At 46.8% G+C, this 23,276-nt stretch overlaps 4 protein-coding genes across 8 annotated transcripts; 2 read left to right on the top strand and 2 right to left on the bottom strand.

Annotated features, from left to right (window-relative positions):
• Positions 1 to 102: 102 nt before the first annotated feature.
• Positions 103 to 8,702, bottom strand: SHPK (sedoheptulokinase). 2 transcript variants are annotated; one of them, XM_039381055.1, is made up of 7 exons: positions 8,439 to 8,702; positions 6,719 to 6,860; positions 4,228 to 4,411; positions 2,931 to 3,083; positions 1,665 to 1,840; positions 1,356 to 1,556; positions 103 to 551 (listed from the first exon to the last, which is right to left on the bottom strand). In XM_039381055.1, exons 2-7 carry the CDS (start codon positions 6,855 to 6,857, stop codon positions 157 to 159), a joined length of 1,248 nt encoding a protein of 415 aa, XP_039236989.1. In that variant the 5' UTR covers positions 6,858 to 6,860; positions 8,439 to 8,702; the 3' UTR covers positions 103 to 156. The 2 variants fall into 2 exon arrangements, with proteins under 2 accessions (XP_039236989.1, XP_027599540.1); XM_027743739.2 differs by lacking the exon at positions 8,439 to 8,702 and adding an exon at positions 7,892 to 8,432.
• On the top strand, positions 8,356 to 15,563 carry CTNS (cystinosin, lysosomal cystine transporter). 2 transcript variants are annotated; one of them, XM_027743821.2, is made up of 11 exons: positions 8,356 to 8,574; positions 9,007 to 9,080; positions 10,158 to 10,236; positions 10,811 to 10,895; positions 10,986 to 11,089; positions 12,056 to 12,187; positions 12,901 to 13,000; positions 13,095 to 13,214; positions 14,137 to 14,307; positions 14,511 to 14,628; positions 15,003 to 15,563. In XM_027743821.2, the coding sequence occupies exons 2-11, from the start codon at positions 9,017 to 9,019 to the stop codon at positions 15,131 to 15,133; spliced, it is 1,104 nt and encodes a 367-aa protein (XP_027599622.1). In that variant the 5' UTR covers positions 8,356 to 8,574; positions 9,007 to 9,016; the 3' UTR covers positions 15,134 to 15,563. The 2 variants fall into 2 exon arrangements, with proteins under 2 accessions (XP_027599622.1, XP_039236990.1); XM_039381056.1 differs by lacking the exon at positions 8,356 to 8,574 and adding an exon at positions 8,780 to 8,801.
• A 724-nt stretch (positions 15,564 to 16,287) lies between these two features.
• TAX1BP3 (Tax1 binding protein 3) lies at positions 16,288 to 20,535 on the bottom strand. 2 transcript variants are annotated; one of them, XM_027743859.2, is made up of 4 exons: positions 20,484 to 20,535; positions 18,459 to 18,578; positions 18,086 to 18,163; positions 16,288 to 17,867 (listed from the first exon to the last, which is right to left on the bottom strand). In XM_027743859.2, the coding sequence occupies exons 1-4, from the start codon at positions 20,520 to 20,522 to the stop codon at positions 17,730 to 17,732; spliced, it is 375 nt and encodes a 124-aa protein (XP_027599660.1). In that variant the 5' UTR covers positions 20,523 to 20,535; the 3' UTR covers positions 16,288 to 17,729. The 2 variants fall into 2 exon arrangements, with proteins under 2 accessions (XP_027599660.1, XP_027599666.1); XM_027743865.2 differs by lacking the exon at positions 20,484 to 20,535 and adding an exon at positions 20,348 to 20,386.
• A 145-nt stretch (positions 20,536 to 20,680) lies between these two features.
• Positions 20,681 to 21,512, top strand: EMC6 (ER membrane protein complex subunit 6). Of its 2 annotated transcripts, XM_027744896.2 has the most exons (3): positions 20,681 to 20,699; positions 20,824 to 20,881; positions 20,986 to 21,512. In XM_027744896.2, exon 3 carries the CDS (start codon positions 21,020 to 21,022, stop codon positions 21,350 to 21,352), a length of 333 nt encoding a protein of 110 aa, XP_027600697.1. In that variant the 5' UTR covers positions 20,681 to 20,699; positions 20,824 to 20,881; positions 20,986 to 21,019; the 3' UTR covers positions 21,353 to 21,512. The 2 variants fall into 2 exon arrangements, with proteins under 2 accessions (XP_027600697.1, XP_027600688.1); XM_027744887.2 differs by lacking the exon at positions 20,681 to 20,699 and having other exon boundaries at positions 20,718 to 20,881.
• The last annotated feature ends 1,764 nt before the right edge of the window (positions 21,513 to 23,276 follow it).

Genomic DNA, 23,276 nt, shown 5'->3' with positions numbered 1-23,276 from the left:
GAGCACCGAAATGTGCAGACCCAGAAGTGGACATTAAATGCTGGGTTTTTTCCCTCTGTAATGAGTGAGATTGCATGTGGAATAAAGTGAAAAGAAACACTGTAGAGTCAGGAAGAAAACAGAAGCTTCCATCTCAGGCCATTCCAAATAACCACTTTATTTCCCATGGAACATCACCATGGCAGCCCCCATAGCAGCATCAACATCTTTCCCGTAAACCACAGGGAATGGAAAAATCCTTTCCACTTCCTGCTTCAGCACCTCATTCCTGGCCAGGGCACTCCCACTGCCCAGGATCCTCCTCACGCCCACGTCCGTCAGGCGCTGCACAGGTAACATGGAGCAGAGGTTTTGGACAATCCCACGGCACAGAGCTCTGGTGACGTGGCCCAGGGACAGCTCAGAGGCAGCAATGCTGGTCACTGATCCCAACTGCTCAGGAATGTGCCTCTCTCCAAATATGGTTGGGTGGACTGAGAGTTTGCTGTGGTTTTGGGCCAAGGCTGCTTGGATTATCCTTGTATAGATGGCAGACTCCTGGACCTGAAGTCCTGCGGATGGGAAATACCAGGTTACTAATCTCTTACAATGGACACTTATCCATCTGTTCAGCAAAATACTGGATATCTTTTTTCACGTCTTTTCATGTTTTTTCCAGGATTATGAACCATAGTTCTCCCACTCAATTGTATCCAGGATATGTGACACTAGAAACCTTCTCTGAAACTGCCTTTCCTGACAGTACGTTCCTCATTACCTGTCCTGTGCTAAGTTACACGAAACAACATCAGGCACTAATGGCAGAGAGCAGCTTCAGTGGCTGGATTCCATGTGAATGCGAAGCTCACCTCAAGTACTCACTGAAAGAACAACTTCAGAGCTCACTTTTGTATTGCAAAACCCAAGAGATTATTAAAAAACCTGTGAAGACCAAGCTTAAAGCACTTAGAAGATATTACACGAGTTTGAGTCTTAAAATCCATTAGAGTTCTGCAAAAGGCAACTGATCCAACCAAGGGACTCCTCTGGACTGCAGTCACACAAAATTAGAGGCTGTTCTCCTCAAATCTGCCAGCTTTTCCTTGTGAAAATCAACTTGAACAAAATAATTCTCTTCTGTCCTTGAAACCAAAGAAGACCTAGAGGCAATGTGAATGTGGAGTCCAAGCATGACTGTCCCAGCATGTTCATAAGCAGGAAATTCCAGAGATTTAGGAAGCCTGGCCCAAGAGTTACATCCTCGTTCCCTGTATGGCACGACAGAACAGCTCTAGGCTTGTTCCTTTGCCTCAGCTTCCTTTTACCTTGATGATCAACCTCAATTTTAAGCTTCAACTCTCCTTGACATGACTTACCCAGCTCCTCTGTCCACTGTGCCACCATGCCCACAAATGTTGCCAGCACGTTGCCTCCGTTGAGCGATGCTGCCACTGCCAAGTAGTCCCCGTTGAAGTAGGGAAAATAAGTAACAGCTGAGGAAGGATCTGGTGTCTCTGGAGGCTGGAAACCAGGGGGCATTGAGATGGTCAGCTGAGCAGAGGTACTGAAATTAAGAACTAGAACACAAAAGGAATTAAAAAAAGGAAAAAAAAAGTCAGTGTTTCACTAAGCCACCCTGAAGGAGGACAACGAGTAAACCAAATCAGATACTAAAATGATCATACCTGCATCAGTCCTCTCAGTCAGACAGGAATAAACAGAGCACTGCAAATCTCCCAGAGCAATTCCTACTTTTACTCCTTTGGGTATTCCATGCCATGCACGGGTTGTCCTGCCTGCAATGCTTCCAGGGTCTCCCACCTCTGGAAGCAAGTGAACAGGAAAGCCGGATTTTTTCAATCTGTAATCAGAACAACATTATTGGAGGAAAGCAGTATGGGAACTGTGGCATGACTACAAAGACCTCTTTGAAGTCACAGATGAAGCTGTCCATATATTTGTGGCTGCTGGGTTTATGGAGGCTTTCACCTATTTAGAAAGCTCTGTCTTGGACAGGGGCAGCATTCCAGTCCAATGGGCTGGGTAAACTAGAACAGTCTAGAAGAATAAATAGTTTTCCTTTATATGCAATCTGAGTACCTGAGATCATACAGTACGTGTTCAGCCAGTTTAACCTGCTGATGTCACATGGACAAGCAGTTCCAGGGTAAAGGGACAATCAAAAAATGGCAAAAAATGCAGCTAAGTGTCAAAGAACTTAAGATGTCATGCAATTAGTGGTTCAAAACCAAATCACAAAGAGTTAAATCCAACAAACTCCTTATGCAATCAGCTGCAAGATAACACTGCAGTGCTACAGCAACAGCTCCACATTAGTAAAAGTTCAGTTGGCAAAATGCAAGTTTCTGTCACTCTTTCATACCTTGATGAGAAGATCTTTCACCTTGGAGTCCTGGCCTAACCTAAGCCCTGAATATATAAGGCCTTAGCACTCAGTCCTGAAAGAGTAAATCATTAAAATAAGTAAATAAATAAACTGATTCCCTATAAGATTTCCTGTAGCTTAACAACTACATTATCACAAGTAAGTCTCAGTAGTTATGAAGGAGCTCAGTTGAAAGAACTAAGAGAGTGATAACTGCCTTTGCCACGACAGAGGGAACACTGTGGCTGCAACATGCACTTGTCCATTCCCGTCCATCCCATCCCACCATGGAAAAGGAGAGAACAGTTTGCCATATAAGCACTCACTGATGAGTCTCTCAGCTCTGCTCTTGGTAGGTATTTCTAAAAATACTGTACCAGATTTTACAAGATTTAAACAGATACACTTCACAAACCAGAGCAAACTCTCAATAGTCAGGAGTTCAGCAGTACAGATCACAACTGATTAGGAGTACCTTTTGACCCCTTTTTATCTGTAGCACATTGATACTCAGGGCCCAAAGAGGTGCAGTGCACGAGCCCCAGTGAATGACCTTAGCACTTACATGTCAGTATTCCAGCTTTTGCTTCTGGAATTAAAATATCCCCAGCTGGCAGCATTCTGGACAGACATGAGTGGCTTCTTCAGGTCACACAACATGGCAACCACGTAGTCCTGGATAGTGCCAGCTGCATCATAAGCCTTCAGAAAATCTGGACTTTTAAACAAGACATTTTAAAAACAAAACCAGTAAGGGTATTTTGCTGTAAGGCAGTGGGAGCAAGACAACTTCCATTGCTACAGAGAACTTGACACGTGTGGTCTCATCTAAAAATTAAACTGCCACCTCAGTGATCAACCTGCATTTTGTTGTTTTACAGTTTGTTTTTTTTAAATGGAATTTGTTTTCCAAGCTGCAGCAATACTTATCTCCTGATGGAAGATGGAGAGACAGCAGCTTTAAGGAATGAATTGTCTTGGTTCAAAAGCACAGCATTGCAGAAGTCACCAGGAAAGTAGTAAGTGTTTGCATGAAAAAAGTGGCACTTGAGCTTGAGAAAAATAGGTAAACTCCCACAGCTGGGCAGAGATCCACAAATGATATGAATGGCAATGTATCAAATGGTGAAACAATGTAGCTCTAAAGTAGGATCAGACCGTATTCCATATATTTGCTGGACACATACTGGAAGAAACCAAGATCTAATAAGTTTTTTCCCCTTTATTGAACCTGAGCTCAAAGCAGAGGAAGACTCTGGCTCTTTGAGAAAGATGAAACTGAAGAGCAAACCTTGCTGATGCCAAGTCATAAGTGAAAAATTATATCCTCTGCAAACATGCCACAACAAAGCAGAGCACTCATAACACCTCATGAGGATCTCAGCGTCCGAGGAAGGAAGGAACTGAAATTAATTTAGAGCCTTTTTGATTTAGCATCTGGCAGCAACCAGAACAAGCACTCTGTGACTGCTTTAGGCATGTTGGTATTTTCATAAACAGCACAAGGCAAAATGACAGTGTTCAAACTGCATCAGCAGAGCTCCTCTGACTGGTACAATGGACTACAATTATTCTGTGATACTTTAAAGCTTCTGTTACTCTATGGTCAGAAGCTCTTCTTTTTGTTAGAAATCTGTAGTAATTTTATGAGGTCAGAGACTCTTGTGTGCTCAGCTGCATATAGTTTATATTAAATACTGCCATTTTAAATATTGTTTGACAACTTAATTAAGATTATGATTACAGAGAAACGCAGCCCCTCAGCCTGCAGCAGCATTAACATGCTACAGGAATAGGAATTGCCACATAAATTCAAGATGAGAAACTGCCTGACACAGAAGCCCTTTTGAGAAGCAATGTACCTCTTCTTTAAATACCAGTAGACTGTGGCACATCCAAATCCTGTAGCCAAGGTCACATGTGACTGTGGCAGAGGAAGAGAAGAGAGGAAGGTGGGACTGCAGCGGCCGTCCTGCCAAGTCACCAGGTGACTGACGTGCTGTGGCTCAAAGGCAGGGCCTGTGCCACACTCTGTCCACTTGCAACCTGAAACACAAAGTATCCAAGAAATCCAGTGACTCCCTGCACTGCAGCCTGCCTGGCATCCCTCATTTCTGGACACGCTTGATAATTTGTTCAATATACTGGAAAAAGAGCAGAAACGGAGCCAGCAGAGATTGTAATCAAATTATTTGGTCATGGTTTTCAGCCCTAGATAATGTCATAATGCCAGTCATCCTTTGCTAAAACAGAGGATGCTATCCCAAGGCCTTCCTTTTCTCTAAGCACTCCTAGTGCCTAAAGGAGCAAGCCACTTGCACCTTGAGATGTTAAAGATACTTAAATAGCAGGTGAGCCACAAAAAAACCCCAACCACAGTTCTGCTATGGGAGGCAAGGAGCTGATATGGCAGCTCTCACATACAAACCTCAACTGGGATCTGCCACATCACAACCTGGAGAATGCTGTGGTAGCAATGAACTGCCTATGATGGAGACACCAAGTTTCATCACCTTTTAAGCCAGCATGAAACCTGGATCTATAAGTATTAAGCAATGGACTGCAAAGTACTAAAGAGTAACCCTCCCCTGTGCTGTGCAGCGAAGCTTCACCAAAGTAGATCAAAGTTTAATTCAGTTTTACCAGTCCAGCACGTTCCTTTTGAACACAGAACTCTGCAGCTTTGATGAAACATTCACATTCTTTCACCAGAGAGGCTGGGCTCAAGCACTGGCACGTGATGTTTGCCAGCACACTCCAGGGCTCAGCCCTGGCCTCTCCCTGGACAAAGGGCAGGGACAGGACAGGCCACTCACTGTCTCCAGCTGGCTCTGAAACTGAGGCAAACTCCTGGGTTTTGGCCAGGGAGCAGAGTTTCAAGCTGTGCTGTGCCTCTTGTCCTACAGGTCAGAGAAGAGACCCAGCTGCCTGACTCACTTAAATACGGCTAAAAAAGTCATTCTTGGGCTGGATAAATCACACTCACACAGCAAACAGCAGCCAAGAAAGCTGGGAAGTGCCATGTGAAACATGCAAAGCAAAACACATACTCTTGCTCGTTCCCTTAATTCCCTGTTCTATCAAGTCCGTTGGAACCGAATTTCCAATTGGTTTGCTTTTCTAGTCTTAAATGGATTCTAAGAAATATTAGTAACCATAAATCTAATCCCAAAGGATGCTACTAAAAATTTTATTTGTGTCCCAAAGGTCCTGGATTCACTTAGTCCACTCAAAACAAATGAGAGCAAACACCCTCTTTCACTTGATAGAAATGAAACTGAAGTGGCATGTGGCTTTAGGACATAAAATATTTACCAACATGACATAAGAACCTGTGTCTATGAACCCAGGAGGCTTTGTTATGTAGCTCTTGGGACACGTGGAAAGCAAAACAGCTCCTTCAGTCCATCAGCCTTTGGATTTCTTTCTTCCTAATAATTTTCAAATTTAACATAAAATTACAGCCAGAAATGAATAGTAGAGTGTCTCTTCAAGCAATTAAGATCCTGACAATTTCTGACAGGCAGTGACTAGCACTTCTGGGAAATCTAATCTACGGTTTCCAATAAATCTTTGCTTAATCTGCATAACTCCTATTATAGTAAGACTTGTATAATTGTATTTATAGATAATTGTTCTGATTATACGCACATGATAAGGTAAAAAGAAAGAAGACATGGAACCACACTCTGGAAGCTTTAGACTTCAGCAGGTTTATAAGGCAATAGCCAAGAAGATAATCCATCCCTATCTCAGAGGGCTGGCAATCCAAGGCCTGGATTTTTCCAGTATCTTCACTATCACAAGGATTATCTGGGTGTTTGCACAGTCAAGCCCCACGTGACCACCTCACTGCAGCTGATTTTGTTTCTGAGGTCTTGCCAAGCAGTTGAGCATTCAGAATCATGACCATAGTCCTTTTTCAGCTCCTACTAACAGAAGCATAAGCAACAAAATGAATGCAACACGACAGTCTACAACTTGGTAGGAAAAAAATGGCTTGAGATTTTGGGGGGAAACAACCAGAAAGCTGTGGAGATGCTGGACAGCATCCCCCCCAAAGTTACTCACAATTAACAAGCCACAAATATGTTATTCCTCCTTCATATAATTGTGCTGACTCTGCAGAGATCTTGTTAAACTAAATCCTTTAACTAATCTGTGCAAACAATATCATTAACTATACAAGGAGCTGAAATTCCAGAAAAAAAAGCAAAATTCCCACAGAAGATGACCTGTTAATTCTGTTTTACAGAAGACCAAAGTGAATACACAGCAGTTTAATCACAGAATCATTTCAGTGCTAAAATTTAATTTTAACTCTGAAGAGGAATGTTAAAGGATTAATGTTACCTTTATCACTTTTCCAAAACACAACCCCATGCATTTGTCCTGAAATCCCAATGTGGGTGACTCGCTGGAGCTGCTGCTGAGGCAGAGCAGCAAGGCACTCATTCAGTGCTCTTATTATTCTCTGGACATTCTGCTCCATTCCCTGCAACCAGAAAGCATCATCCTGAGCATGCACCCATTAGGATTCACCCAGTGTATTTATTAAACAAGGCTGCTCTAGTCAAAAGTGAAGAACAGAACTCATTTAGCTTAATAGCATATATTAGAGTAACATTCACTACTAAACTGTAAAAAGGAAAAACATCCAAAAACCCCCACAAACCCACAGAAACTAAAAACAAATACTAGGAAGTTGAGAAGATGATTTTCATGATGTTGATATTTCACTTCTGAATATTTTATTCCTAAAACTACCCAGCAAACTGATCTGCTCATCAAACTGACCAAACTGTGCCTCAAGAAGCTCTATGGCAGCTTTCACACATTGAAAGATTCAGATTACTTTGTGACAGACCAGTATCAAGATTACAAACAAAACTACTCAAACACTAGTCTACAAATAAATGTGAACTTTGTGCACAGGTACTTTTGGCCGCACGAACATGGCTGTAGGGAGGAGGGCTGGCCTGTTTGGAATCTTTGCTTAGAAATTAGCCCTAGACTCACTACAATATTAGGCCAGAGGAATGTTTATGCGCATTTTTTGATTCTGATTCATCCTTTTTTTAGACTGACCAACACAATGGATGAAAAGATCTTTTACAGGAGTACCTGTTCCTGGTTATTTCCACCGGGAATTTCCAGTTATGATTCCATCTCACAATAAAGTACCTAATACCCTTCCAGTTGGCAAGTGGTTGCTGTTCCCTGACTGGGAGTGTCAAAGACAAGGTGGTGGTTCATGGGAGAACAGTTTCAGATAGTCTTGGGCAACTTTTCAAAACCTGGGTCTTTCTTAAATCAAGCAGCTCTACCTGACTTCCTTGAACAGGGAACAGGGAGTGTTTTAACTCTAGTTTCAAGTATCCATAAACATGCAGCAACCATCTGTCAATCTCGGCATAAAACAAGCCAAGAAAGCCAGTGGAGTCTGCACAGTGTAGCAAAACCCAGGCACGACAAGGCAAGGCTGGTGTCCTGCAATTGCCATCAGTGCTCCCTGCCAGCCCTTACCTGCGGTCCAGCTTCCAGGCTATCGGTGTGTGCCTGCGTCTCCCTGGAGCAGCTCTCTGCCAGCACCAGCCCTCGCTCTGTCCCTGTCACCAGGGCCACCTTCACCGACGTGGTGCCCAGGTCTATGCCCAGCACACAGGTGGGTTCAGGGCTGCCCGCCATGGCCGTGAGGGGACCGCTGTCAGCTTGCCCACCGCATCCAGAGGGACCGACACCCACCATGCCGAGCCCCACACGGTTCCTTGTGCCCCGGAGGGGTTACCAGCCCCCAAGAGCTGAGGGCACACGCGGTGTGGGCTCCCAAGGACGGGGTAGGAGCGCGACCTGGACTTTGCCCTCAGGCTGAGGGTGCCTCCCCCTCAGCGCTCCCCGCCCACTACCCCTTCACCCAGAGAGTGACAAACCGCCCCTTCCCCCAACCCTCTCCGCTGACACGCGCACCCTTAAGCCAGACTTTTTGTCGAAAACCAGACTTGTTGACAAAAATCAAACCAGGACAGCGCCCAGCCCGCCTCGTCCCCTCTAGCAATCCTCCCCCCTCACACACCAGCTCCGCCACACCCAAGATGGCCCCGGGGGCGGCCGCAGCGACGCGGTGGGCGCTGGGCGGGGAGTCCACAGGCGATCGCCTCACGTGAGAGCTGAAAAGGGAAGAGCCGGGACGGCGCCGGGCGCTGAAGGAGGTGGGTGTCCGCCCGCTCCCCGGCACCGCCGCGTGTCCCAAAGCACCGGGTGCCCCGCTCCGCCGGGGCTCCCGAGGGGAGGGCGGCGGGACTACAAGTCCCAGCGTGCCCCGCGGCGCGCTGCCAGCGGCGGGGGGCTGGCGAGGGCGCGGGGGCTGCCGAGATTTGTAGTCTTGCGGGTTGGGGTTGGGGGGGGTCCGTCACGGGACAAGAGCTGAAGTAAAGATGTAAGGATGTCCCCGGGGAGTCCGGGCACACAGAGGGACTGGGAGATCGGTGCTCTCTGAGGGGTGCTGGGGGTCCCTCGGCCAGGCTGGGGGCCGAGGTGCTGGGAGGGGAGCTATTTGCCTCAGCTGCCGCCTGAGGGGATGGGCTGTGCCCCCCTCGAAACGCGTGGGACCTGAGCAAAGCTTCTCCCCGCTTTCTCTACAGCTTTTCCACCATGAGGACGCGGTACCTGCTCCCCGCTCTGCTGAGCCTCTTTCTTGTGCTGCCGGGGCCTGGCGGTGAGTGTTTGGTCATCCCAGTTTGGCCCCATAGGGCTCCAGACCAGCAAGAGGTGGAAGAGGGCAGCTCTCCAGTTATCCCATTACAGCTCTCCAGGGATACCTGTGACACGCTCCCATCAGCTCTTCTCTCACACCTTACCTTGGCTTGGTGTCAGTGCTCTGCCCAGGCATTGTTGTGGGGGAGCCCTCGCCTCACGCTCCAAAATCTGTAGAAGCAGATTAAATACTGCCTGGGATGCAGCCAGTGATAGACTGAGGACCTCCTCTGCACTGAAATAACTTTTTAGAACACTGTGTAATATGTGGCAACAGTAAAAAGAAAGAAAGTGTCCAGGCCAAGCTGTGCAAACTGTTTATCTCTCCATTTCTGGTCTTATTTTTATATGGCTCTTTGTTCTTTCCCCTTGTCTCTCGTGTCTTTTAAACACATAATGAATAAAATAGGCTTGGATTCCACCTGTCAAAATTGATGACATCTGACCAGCTTCAGGTTTTGATAGTGGTTGTACTGGCACTTGGAATCTTGGCCTCTTAAGAGCATGATGTGGTACAACATAGCTGAGGTGTTGTACAATGTACCCCTTAATTCAATATTTCAGAGCACTGTAAGTAAGGTGCTTGAGATTCTTGAAGTGTTAAGATAGTAAATGTACATTCTCTTGGATATCTGGGCACCTGGTTTGAATTTGTGATCCAAGAAGCAATTTTAAACTAAATTTTGGGCATTTATGACTCTTAGATTACTAGGGTCACATCAAGAATCAGTGTGGCAGTATTCTGTGGCCTTCACTTGGCACGACCTTTTGTTGAACTTCACGTATTTAAATTGCTTCCTTCCAAAATGTTCAAGTGACAATTATTTACTTCTCCTTTTAAGTTGTTTAGTCACCTTAACTTCAGTACCTTTAGTTGCTGTACTCCCTTTGCTGTTTTTCACGTGTACTAATGTGATTGATCTGATACTGCAGGTACCAGCTGACAAAATGTCTATGGCACAAAAGAAAATAGGTTGTTCTTCTGAAGAAGCTGTTCATAGTAATTGAGATTTGTGTGGGTGTTTTTTTTTCCCCTCAGATGGAGTCATTGTATTGTCTGTCCCTGAAGTGGTTTCTTTAGAAAGTGGAAGTTCAACAAACGTCACCATCTCTCTGAGGTAAAGTCATGATTGCAGCTTTACTTTCCCTTTGGAACAGGGGCTGTCCTCCATAAATGAATTTACAGTTCCTCCATTTCTAAAAATTGATGCTTAAGAGAAACTTGCATTTCCTAGAAGGATAGCCTCCTGGACAAATGCTCAGTGGAGTTCTCCAGGAAAGATATGCAGGACTGTGTCACTCAGAGAGGGGGGTTTTTTAGGGTTTTTTTGTTTTGTCTTACTGCTGTAATTTCTGTCCTTCATCACCCCAAGTACACGGGCATTGTTTCTGCCCCTCCTTACCAGCAAGGGTTAATGAGCACAAGGATGGGATCCCGGTGGCAATGACTTTGCTCTGGAGAAGAGGGAGCTAAAATGTGGTCACATAATGTCTCGTGCCCTCTCTGGTTCAGATAAAAGAACCAGTACAATGCTCACACACTTGGGTGCTGGTGTTTCTCCGAGTACCAGGCAGGGACTGCTGTGTGTGGGCTGCTCATTGCTGAGAGGATTTAGCAGATACTCCCCCACATCCCTGCAGCCATCTCTGAACTCAGGCACCAGCCTGACCTGTTTTCTTCTGCCTTCACAGGGCTCCATTAAATGAGACACTGGTGATAACTCTTAATATTACACACTCCTCAAAGAACAGCACCATCGTTGAACTGCCTGATGAAGTAAGTGACAGAACAGACTTGTGACCTTAAACAAAAGGCTCCTGCTGGTGTGGTGCAATTCCTTTCTCTTCCCTCTACTTTGCCTTGCAGGTACAGTTCCCCGCAGGTCACATTAAAGCAGACTTCCAAGTGAAAGCAGATGATGTTGGACAAGTAACAGTTTATCTTTATGCCACTAATTCCAACTTAACTGGGTGAGAAGCTGTTTTTTAGTTCCACTTTCCTATAGCTTTCTAAACTTTGGGGTAACTATTCCCTCCTTGTAGTAAAATGGGATGTAGTTGAGAAGATGTGATAACCTCCAGCAAACCCCAGGGTGTTCAGATAAATAGAGGGCATGGAAGCAGAGTGATAATCTTGGTATTTTAGATTTAATTACTAGATAGCTGAGTTATCACAGCTCCTTAGTCTGGTTTTAATAATCCTTCCCAAAAGCATGGAAACTACATGCCAGATTTTCCAGTCTGGGAAGCATTTGGTTGTCAGTGTCCAGGGGGATACTGATCTTTCTGTGCAGGCTTTGTTCTGGATTTCTAATAGCCTGGTGCAGCTGTGCACCCACATCACTACCTTGACATACAGGTGCTTTGCTTTCTAGTTAGGGCAGCCCTCTTCTCACAGGTGCCAGTTCTCCCTCACAGGAAAAGTCTAGCAAGATGGAGAAAGCTGGACAGTATTCACTTGTTGCCCAGATGTCACTGAGCAACAAGATGCTCCTGTTTTACTTCCTGGTTTTGCTTCTGCTTTTAAGACTCGAAGCAAATGCAGAGGTGAGCACGTGGAACGCTCACAGGACAGGCACAATCATGAGGCTTTGCTGACAGAGCGTGGAAAGTGCAACTCTCTCTTGCCTAACAGAACCTTGTGCTAAGAGAGTGGAAGCCATAGGCACGAGATGACCTTTTTGAACATTCCTGTGGTAAAAGAATGGAAAGGAAAAGAGTCAGGCAAGAAGGAAAGGGGGGTAGGAGTGAGAGATGTCCCGAACATAACAAGGACATTAAGGAAAAGGGGAGCAACTCAACTGCAACTAACTGAATCTTTGTTGTCTTGTCTCAACACCTGAACTCTATTTCCTCTCTCAAAGCAGAGCAAGACAAAATCTCCTGAAAAAAGTGTGAACAGATGAATTAACTAATTCTTTTTGCATTAACCATCAGACCTAGGATTCGATTCCAAGTGATCCATAGCATCATAGTGAGATATGCTGATGAGGTGATTGGCTGGATCTATTTTGTTGCCTGGTCCATCTCCTTTTACCCTCAACTCTTTGAGAACTGGCGACGAAAAAGGTAAAGAGGCTTAAGATGTGTTTGCAAGTCACTTAAGCACTCCTGCAAATCTTGTTCATAGCTTCAGTTACATCCATCTTTGTTATTGTGAATTATCCATGGAAAGATGGGGAAAAAAAACAAGGCAAACTGCAGCCCCACTGAGCTTTTATACATGCAGGTTAGGGGAAACTAAGTGCATCCTATGAACACCTGATCCTAAGGTTTGGCATCCAGTACTAATTTGTGATAGAGGAGACTTCCCCATTGCCTTTGGTGTGATGTTGCAAATCATCTGCCTGAGCCAGTTGTGATGATCACTTTTAAAGGTTGCAGCCTCGAGAGCTGTTTCTCAGACCCTTCCTTGTAGTGTCATCATTAGGCCAGCTCCCCTTAAATTAAGTGACTCCAAGTAGAAACATTATTATATATAAGAACTAAAGCATTTATTCTGGCAGAAATGCACTAGTGCCTCAGGCTGGAATGGCTTTATCAGAGAAGCTGAACTTATGGAGGAGTCAAGTTAAACACCAGGGACACAACCTGGTCAGTGAGAGCTGTGTTATTGCACCTTGCTTCCTCATGAACTCACAGCCTTGTGTTGTCACAATACCTGAGGCTTTTGCTTAATCAGAAATTGCCTGTAAATCAGTACATTTTAGGGTCAGGCTGTCCCTGGAACTGCCTGTAATGTTCTGATGCATGTTTCTCTTTTTTTTTTCCCCCTACTCTAGTGTTGTTGGACTAAGCTTTGACTTTATAGCATTAAACCTCACTGGCTTTATAGCATACAGTGTATTTAACATTGGCCTCTTCTGGATTCCCTTGATTAAGGTGAGCATGATTCTCTGTAAATACTTGCCAGGGGTTGGGTATCTACAGAAGGGAATTAAAACATGTGGCTGGTTTTGGCTTCTCTTACCTTTAGGAGGAATTCTTGGTCAGTTATCCCAGCGGGGTGAACCCCGTGGCCATCAATGATGTTTTCTTCAGTCTCCACGCAGTAACTCTGACTCTCCTCACCATCATTCAGTGCTGCATCTACGAGGTGGGTCTGGGTGCTGGGCTCATCTGTCGGCTCTGGCAGAGCTCCCTCTGCCGGGCACCTCGCTGCTCCTTTGGGGCTCCAAAATCCTCTTCACTGCACTTTCACTGCCTTCCCAAAAGCCAGGCTTCACAATCCAGCTGCCCTCATCTTTTCTAAGTTAGCAACAACTCCACTGATCGTATCTGCTTCAGCCTGATGGATGTTCTGAGCTTATAAGTAAAGTTCCTTAGGGACTCATAACAACTGAGGCAAACAGCCAGATTCATAAAGTTCCCAAGCAGATCTCTGGCCAGCATATAGATTACAGCAATTCAAACTTGCAGCTTTTTTTCAACTTCTTTTATCCTAAAACAGCTGTAAATGCCCTTTTACAATTCACACCTTTTCAGGTGAGACTGACTGATTTTTACAGTCAGGTGGTTCTTTGTTTAATTCTCATGTAAAAGCCTCTGATCTGAACAAGCCAGTTTTCTCTAGATGGTAACTGTTTCTCTCTTGGGGTTCTTCCTTTGGTGATGCTAAACCCAAAACTGTAACAGCCCATCTGTCCCCACTGCCAGGTGCAATAGTCATCTTTTACCATAATGGCATTATCAGCCTTTTGAATACATAGGAACTCTTCATATCATCAGACTGAATTTGGGAGATTGTTACAGATTATGCACTATAAATACTCCAGAATTGTTTCCCCCTTACTCAGGGACAGCAATGTTTCAAAATATTGATATGAATATTTCTCATCAGCTCTTGCAAACCTACACCTGGTTGCTGTAGCACTTGCTTAATTTTAAAGTTCCCTTGTGGTACCAGCCTGACTGGTAAAACAGGTTTGGACTGTAATGTAGCACAGTCATGGGCAAACTGTATCTTAGTGTCTGGGAATGTATGGCCAGACCAAACTGTATCCATGTTTCTATTTCAGAGAGCGGGTCAGAAAGTATCCAAAGTTGTTGTTGGACTACTGGCACTTGCCTGGATCTTCACCTTCACGACACTGTTTCTTGCTGCAGCTGAGGAGATGACTTGGCTACAGTTCTTATTCTGCTTCTCCTACATTAAGTTAGCAGTCACACTGATAAAATATTTTCCTCAGGTAAATCTGAACTTTTTTGCTTTTCTGCTACAGTCTTAAACCTGCTGCGTGTGCTCTTGAAAGTCTGACTACACTAACCCACCAATGATTATTTATTAAGGCTTTTTGTGACAAAACCAGCATGGTTATGCCTGAAGCTGCTTAAATGTCACTCTCAAATGCCTGTGCATGACACACTGACTGACTCCTTGTTACACTCCCAGGCGTACATGAATTTCCGTCGGAAAAGCACTGAGGGATGGAGCATTGGAAATGTATTACTGGACTTCACTGGCGGAAGCTTCAGCCTTCTCCAGATGTTTTTGCAGTCATACAACAATGGTAAGCCTGGAACTGAGCTGCTGGGGCCTTTCTTCATGGGGTGAGAGGCCCCACTACAAAGCAGATATAAACCAGCAGGTTATCTCAGGAGGATGATGTTTGTGCTGGGGTATGGGAAGCTGTTCCTTTACAAACAATAAAGAATCTGCTCATACTCCCTCAAGATATGAAATGAAGTAGCTATTCTGAAGAAACCACAGGAACAGTTATTAATTAGCTTTGCATAAGATGTGCACTCCAGTCAGTCCTAAGGTGTGTCTAAGCAGTCCAGGTAATAATCATGAACTTCTCTAACATGCATGGCACGATCTCATAGTCTTGAGACAAGACCACACTTGAGGAGATAGACTTAACTCTAATTTTGTGTTTGACAGATCAGTGGAAATTAATCTTTGGAGATCCAACCAAGTTTGGCCTGGGTGTCTTCTCCATCATCTTTGATATTGTTTTTATGGTCCAGCACTACTGCCTCTACAGGAGACGGGGGTATGAACCTTGTGAATAACAAACATCACTTGTGGGGACAAAAACTTTAAACTGAACTCACCTCTACCCTGGCTGAGGGCTTTCAAGATTCCTGCTGCCAGTCACCAGGAATACTGATTCTGATCTGTGTCTATAATTTGATCCTCTCTGGTGTGGAATGTTGCCTTGTCAAACACTGATTACCAGATGCCTTAAGGACAGCAAGCTCTCTGGCCACCACTTGCACATGGGAGACTCGTGCCTGTTGAAGCTGCACACACAGTTTAGCTTGAGCACTCCAAGCAACACGTGGCTATTTTTTCATTAACAACAGGGAAGAGAAAGACCAGAGCGATGTCTTTCTGATGGGGAGTGAAGCACAGAGAACAGAGTTCTGTCTTCCAAAAATCTGAGATCTTGTTTAAGCAACCACTTAATATCTTAATGTAATGACTGAAGACTGTGAATTCAAGTGCTGCTGACTCCTCAGACAGCTGCTCACAGTGCAGCACCACTCAGGCTGGCAGTTAACAGCCAGAGTGGGACATAACAACAACAGGGTTGGTAACAAATGCACAAATATTAGAATTTTAACTCTTTATTAAAAAAAAATTCTAAGAAGCAGTAACTGTATTCTTATTTCTATTCTTATTTCACTGAAAGCTCTTTCAAAGGTGCTAAGACAAGTGCTCAGAATACTTCCAGTTGCTAACTTCATTTTGCTCAGTTGTACTGACATGCCTTAAATCCTAATGGGTGGATGGTAAAGATTAAAGATTTATCAAATGAGTGGGCCATGTTAACAGCCCCATGATTAAACTTTAAGCAGAAGCTTTTGTTCCTGGGCAACTTTCTAACTACACATGGTAGTCTCAAGGTAGAGATCAAGGTCTTGAATTACTTGGAAGGTAAGTGTTAGACCTTTTAAGAGAAGTAGAAGGGAATCTATGCATTTGTGCTTGAGTAATTGAATGCTTAAAATATCATGTGTTTTACTAGGTGTCAATCTAAGGAAAAGCAGGTTCTCCCCTCCTAGAGCCCAGGTGAAGCTTGACAGCTCAGTAACACCACAAATACCCACCAGTGAAACCAGACCTTACTAACCTCAGTCCAGAATCTACTTCAAGGCAGAAAAAAGGTCTCAGCTGGAGGCATCCAAGTGATGTGGCACTCTTAAAAGTAAGGAGAAACAGCTCAGGAAATCCAACTTTGTTTTATTGTGTGTAAAATCAAGTGAAATAGCAGTACAAATAGCAGTGTATCCTTTATAGTAACAAAAATAACTTCAGCTTGAAAGACTTAAAATTTACCATGGAATTCTTAAGTTACAAAAATTCAAAAGCAGGATTGTAATTCCATAGATATAAAATTGGTAAATAGGCATCTGCTGGTGTGCATAGAACAGTCTGAGATGCATCAATCACAACATGGCACAGCAGTAATGTACTGAATAAGTTAGTCTGCCACCTCCTCATGTTCTATTTACAACAGCTTACCTGAAGACTGCTTAAGGAAAGTATAGATATGTATAAATCAACTGAAGAGGATTAAAAACTCCAGTTTTTGGGTAACTGTAAAGCTGGCTGGCTAACAAACCATAGGATGCCAGATCATGAACTTAGTGTTGCAGCAAGAATCCTCAATCCTGGTGGCATGTTGATTTAAACAACTACCAGAAGTTTAAATTTGGTCAAGAGGCACTTTTGCAAGTTACTGGCATATTCATATCTTCCATCCAATAAATCAGTGATTTACACAAAGTCTTCTAGAAGACAAACCAAAATCCACCCCTCCCATTTCAAGTCTGATAGAAGTGGAATGAAGAACTGAAAACTCTACAGATACAAGCAGCTGTTTTTGGTAAGTTCAGCAACATTGTTTTCTTTCCTGCTCCATATTCCCTTAATTTAAACTCAGTTCATCTGATGCTCCAAATTACTTGGGAACAAGGAGAATTAAGGTTTTACTTTGCCAGGGAGGCTGAACTGTAGTGTCCACGAAGCTGTAGTGTACTTCACAAAGATTAATCTAATACTTCTGTGCTACTCAGTTGTTTCTTGTCTGAAGAGGCTGCTTTGTACATGGAATCTTTGCAGGGAACTGTAATGCCCCAAACCCTCCAGCACACTCTCCAGCTTGCACACCGTGTGGGATTAGTTCAGTGCTCCTCCCCACAGCAGTGTGCAACTCTTAATTCTGGCATTTTAATTTGATATCATGGAAGGGACAGGACAGCTCACTTCTAAAAGCTTAGGCACAGCAAACCCTCTAGTTTTTCATAGCAGAAGCCACATTTCCTCTTAAAACAGGAAGCTTTTGTGTTACAGGAGAATCCTGTCAAAATTAAGGCTTTTCCAGTTGCTCTTAGTTAACTACAGTTTGTCCTGTCCCAAAAGCCATGATGACAAAAGTCTTGCCATGTACCTGCAGGGCAGACTTTAGAGAAGCACTCTGCTGAGGGGACTATTGTTTTACTACTGCCAGTTACACCAGAGGAAGTTAAAATAAAGTAGTGTTTACCACAGGTAGGAACGTGCACCCCTTCCAGACAACCTGTTCCAGTCTAGCATTTGCTTCTTTCTTTGATACCAGTCTATACATCTCCCTCCCTAACCCTTCCCCAGCTCCATGATTGATTAGGACATCATGGATTGCTGCACAGCCTTCTGCAGGGATTGCCTGGTCACCAGCAGCCGTACCACCTCCTCGTTCCTTTTTGTCAGCCTCTTCCTAGCCTGGTCATGGGTCACCATTGTCATATCCCAGCCATTCACCTGGGGGAAAAAAACATAAAATGAGGCAGGTGCAGGGACTCACAGGTGTCCTGTTAGTATTCTATCAGAACCATGCAGTGGATATGCCACAGCTCAGTTTATAAACAAACCCCACAAACTGTCCTGGGAAGTACCCAGATGACTGTTTTCCCCCAGCAGAGGCTTGTCTGCAGTGTGCACATGGTGCTGTGTTAGTACTGTGTTATCTTGGTGTTTACCTGCATGATCTTGTCTCCAATCTGGAGTCCTGCAACTTCTGCTGGGCCTCCCTCTGTCACCCTCGTTACATAGATACCCTGGGAAAAAATGAAGGGTTCATTCCCTGAAGATGGGAGCATTAAATACTCAAGGGCCATTCTACTACAACGCAAAAATACTTTGTAGTGTACTATGGAATTCGAGTTTAAAAAAAAGGCTTGTGTAATGTTGGACAATAAAAAAGGTGGAGAGGTCATTTAAACAACCTCACTTTACAAGTGATAATGAGGCAACAGAGTAACTTCAGTAGTAGTGGTGTGAGAGGACAAAGACGCTGAGTTGGATCCCTCAGCCTTTTGGAGAAGGAGTTGCTACAGGAAAAGAGCATCTGACCTTGTCAGTCTTGTCTTCAGAGAAAGGATTCTGGGTAGGGTCCTGATCAATGCCACCCCCGATGCTGAATCCCAGAATCAAATTGTCACCTTGACGAAGCTTATGGATTTCAATTCTTTGCTGAAAAGAGGAGAGAAAATAGCTCAGTATTGTGATGACTGGAAGGAATCTTGGGTGTTTCAGATGCAAATATTTAAGATCCAGTCAGATTGTCTTTCACAGAGGTCCCACACACCCACCAGAGGAGGCTGCCCAGAGGTTGGTACCCTTGTGTACTGTAAGCAGACAGCTCTAAACCCCCTGGCAGCACAGAACTGTCCTCTGGCATTTGCTGTCAGTCACACAGCCCTGGTGTTGCCAGCAGCTGGCTCTGAACTGTTCTGTCACAGAGGAGCAGGACAGGAAGCCATTCCATGCTCAGCCCAAGGGTTCTCATGCCATGACACAGCCAAGCACCTTAATTACTCAGAGCTTTATCCCCTGCCCGGGGATAGAAGGGAACAACACTAAAACCAGACCAGGTCTCTTTAAACATGACTCATGCCTTGATAACCAGCAGTCACTCATGACCAGACTCATCTCACTTGTTATCCACGTGCCCTGTGTTCCTGCTAGTCCTATCGGCAGAAATGACAACCTATTATTAGGATGGATCTTTTTCAGGATAACTTATCCACACTTTTGTAATCCAGGGGCAGGTTCCTCGCTGCCAGATGCACAGAGGCCTCTGACAAGCTTTGTGCATTATGTCAGCATTGTACAAATGCCAGCAATTCCTGAGCCACGATGAAAAGCCACAGTCTTAACTGGCACAATAACCTCTCAAAAGGTGGTTCAGCCTATCTAGTGGAAGATGTTCCTGCTTATTCCAGGGGCTCGATGAGGTGACCTTTAAAGGTCCCTTCCAACCCAAACCATTCTGTGAGAATTCCTCACAGGCACTGGACTCAGACCCTCCCTGGGATCCAGACTGACTGGGATCAGTGGACCCAGAGTGGGATCCACAGCAGGACAGAGTCCGTGTTCTCAAGGCTGTCAGCTCTCAGACACTGGGGGCTGTGCAGCCTGTTCCAGCCGAGGTACCAGTCACACTCCCAGAGCACAACCACCTTTAGTATTCCAACCACCAGAAGGCACAGAGTCCTTCACTTGCACTGTGTGCAATTACCTCACTTTAAAAGCTCTGCTTCCTAAACCCCACCCAGACAAGCAGGTGCTTTATCCTGCCCCTGCCCTGGCAGAGCGGGCACCGCACCGGCGACCGGTGGCCCCGATACCGAGAGAAGGCGCTTCAGGCCATCACGGCCACTCGTTCTCTCTTTTCTCAAGCAACACCCGAGCAGCCGGCGGGCCCGGGCAGGGGTCTGTTGTCCCTCGGGCCGGCGGGCCTTCCCCCCAGTTCTCCCACCCGGGGGGGCAGAGGCGCTTGTGCCCCGAGTGCCCGGCGGGGCCGGCCGAGCTCTGACAGGCCCCGCGGCAACCGGGACCGGCGGCGCTGCGGACCGCGCCCTTCGCCCGCTCCCTCCACGCCCGCGGGGACATCCACCCCCGCCGGGCACCTCCGCCCGCTGACAGCCCGCAGGGCGCTGCCGGGCGGCACCGGCACCGCCACCTCTGTCCCCGTGCCAGTCCCCCTCAGCAGCTCCCAGCGCGGTGCCCCCGTCCCGTCCCGCAGCCTTCGCCCGCTCCCTCCACGCACCCACGGACCGGGGCTGGCCCAGGGACCTCCACCCCCTGACAGCCTGCAGGGTGGTCCTGGGCCACCCCCATCCTCACCAGCAGCCCCCGGCGCGGTACCCCTCCCGCCCCGTCCCACCTCAGCACGACAGCGGCGACCGGCTGTCCCGGTACAAACGCCATCTCCCCCCGTGCCCCCTGTCCCCGCTCACCACCACGGCGGTGACGGGCTGTCCCGGCACAAACGCCATCTCCCCCCGTGCCCCCTGTCCCCGCTCACCACCACGGCGGTGACGGGCTGTCCCGGCACAAACGCCATCTCCCCCCGTGCCCCCTGTCCCCGCTCACCACCACGGCGGTGACGGGCTGTCCCGGCACAAACGCCATCTCTCCCTCTCTCTCTTTCCCCTCCCGTCGCCGCCCGAACAAAAGCGCCTGGCCCGGCCCCGCCCCCCTCCCAACTCCAGCCAATCGGGAGCCGCCCCGCCCGCGCCGCGCCCCGCGCGCGGCCGCGTCCCGTCGGCCCCCGCGCCAAGATGGCGGGCGGGCGGTGCCGGCGGCGCGGTAGGTGCGGGTCGGGCCCGGCGGGGCCCGCGGGGCGGGAGGTCCGGCAGGTCCGGCCCGGACCGGCGGGGCGGGAGGTGGCGGTCGGGCCCGGTGACGGGCGCTGTGTGCTGTCCCTTGGCAGGGTGCGAGGCGTGACGGAGCGGCGGTCCCGCGGAGCTGCGCGCCGCCGTGGATGAGAGGTACCGTGGGGGCGGGAGGGCCGCTGAGGGGCCGGCGCGCTGAGGGCGGGCGGGCTCGCACAGCCTTGTCGAGCTCTCACAGCCTTGTCTGTGCTTCACCCCAGTGCCGCTGCGAGTCAGGAGGTCGCTGGTGGAGCCATGGCCGCCGTGGTGGCCAAGCGCGAGGGGCCGCAGTTCATCAGCGAGGCGGCCGTGCGGGGCAACGCGGCCATCCTGGACTATTGCCGCACCTCCGTGTCCGCCCTGTCGGGCGCCACCGCCGGCATCCTCGGCCTCACCGGCCTGCACGGCTTCATCTTCTACTTCCTGGCCTCCGTCCTGCTCTCCGTGCTGCTGGTGCTGAAGGCCGGGCGGCGGTGGAACAAGTACTTCAAGTCGCGGCGGCCGCTCTTCACGGGGGGGCTCGTGGGGGGGCTCTTCACCTACGTCCTGTTCTGGACTTTCCTGTACGGGATGGTCCACGTGTACTGAGCGGGGCACGAGGACTGTTGCCAAAAGTCACTACACAATAGGCCGGCTCACCTTCCAAGCTGTTTTCCATGGCTCGTGTCATTAATGCTGTCGGTAAATTATGTCCGAGTACAAATTAATCAGTAGCACTGTTCTAATTAAAACTGAATGTGAAGCACCACTTGGATGCCTCCTGTGAGTGTTTGTTTGCTGGCTAAGGGATAATTTCTGTCCCTAAATGCAGACACAGATGCGGGTTTGGTTAATGTAATCCCTTGTATCCTTTCTTTGGGTAAAACACACCAGTTACAGTCCCCTCTGGATTTGCTGCCTGCCCCTACACACAAATCCTGCTGGAGCAGGGTGTAACAGCTCTGAAATAATCCACTGACCCTTGTAATTAGGTGTAAGTAAAGGTTTGGTACAGAAATGTATCTGAGTTGCTAGTGCAAATGTTCTCTCCCACAATTGCTGTCTGTACATGTAACAGAAAATGACACTGGCCACCAGAAAAGTCACTAAATGGTGCTCTCACAAGTCAAACACTTCACTCATTTTTAGTACTGCTGTGTCAAATGATCCACAGACAACCAACACCCCTGTGAACCTGCTGGCATGTTCTATAAGTGACCAGTGCAGCGTTGTGGTTCCAGAGAGGACAATTCAACCACCACACAGGTAATACCTTTCCTCTAGCCCTGCCCCTGCTCAGCTGACTTTCTTACATCAGAGTGTCACCAAGAGAAGGTGATGTGTGAAACCTGATACACCCTGTACAGAGCAGTCTTGGGGAGCACTGCCCTAAAGGGACACATTTTCTTGCTGTAAGTTAAATACAGTGAGAGAAAAAAAATTCAAACTCAAGAAACAAGCTCCTGAGAAGGAATCTGGTTATGTTTTATTAACAACAAGGGTTGTGGGAATTGTGTTAAACAGTATAAAGAAGGGAAACGTTCTGGGGAATTTTGGAGGCCTGAGGACTTAAATTCAGGAAATAGCTTTGGTCCTCTGACAAGAGGAGGTTGTTTTGTCAAGTTAAAACAGTGGTTTCAGCAGAGCACAGTCAGCTCTGCATGTTGTGATGAGCAACTTGGTCTCCATGGGTTGTACCTGGGCTTGATGCCACATGTGGGGTTCACCATGTATTTCACCATCTGAAAATTACTCAACTAGAGTCAACCCCTGACAGTCAAAAGCCTGGGCTGCTGCACTGGTAACACTGAAAGGCCTGACTAGTGCAGTTACACACATGGTGAGTGGTGTTTGCCTAGAGAAGAGGCTTCTGGCACGAAGAGAGGAGGTTCTGGATGAGGTCAGAGGTACACAGCTTATCCTAAATTACCTCTGCTTAGTTCTATTTTCTAGCTACATTTTTGGCTCAATACACAGAAGCAGAGGGAGTGAACTAGACTGGGTGGGGTTGCTATCAATGACTGGATTCAGAGTTTGACACTGCTAACACGTGAATTTTAATTTAGAATCAACCTGTACCTCAGAACAACTGCTTCAAAGAAGTGAAAGCAGAGGTGGGTGCAGCTGCTGGTGCCATTTGTGCAGACACTCAATGGCAGCAGCTCCCTGAAGGCCACCTTCCCTCTGTCCAGAAATGTGTAAGGACACTGCAGCAGGAGCCCTTAAATCTTGGTATTCAGAGAGTGCACAGAAACATTCAATCAATTATCACAAGGACTCCCAGTAAGTGGTGACTGTCAGCACTTCCACAACTCTGCTCAGCCATGCTGTGCAAGCTCTAAATGAGGCAGAAATATTGATTCACTGCTGTCTTCAGGAGCTGGTGAGTCAGTTCCTGTCAGCTCAAGAAAATGCAAAGTTTAAACAATGATGTTCCATAAGCCCTTTTCAGAAATTAGTTACATCTCCACGCGAGCATAAACTGACAAAATGGGCTGCAGTGAGACTGATTTCTCTGCTGAGAAACAAAGAA

This window comes from Pipra filicauda, unplaced genomic scaffold, assembly GCF_003945595.2.
Source record: "Pipra filicauda isolate LSUMZ 115617 unplaced genomic scaffold, ASM394559v2 scaffold211_size2331000_pilon, whole genome shotgun sequence".
In the NCBI taxonomy this organism is placed as follows: domain Eukaryota; kingdom Metazoa; phylum Chordata; class Aves; order Passeriformes; family Pipridae; genus Pipra; species Pipra filicauda.
Note: the sequence above shows the minus strand (reverse complement) of the source record. Positions and strands in the feature narration are given on the sequence as shown.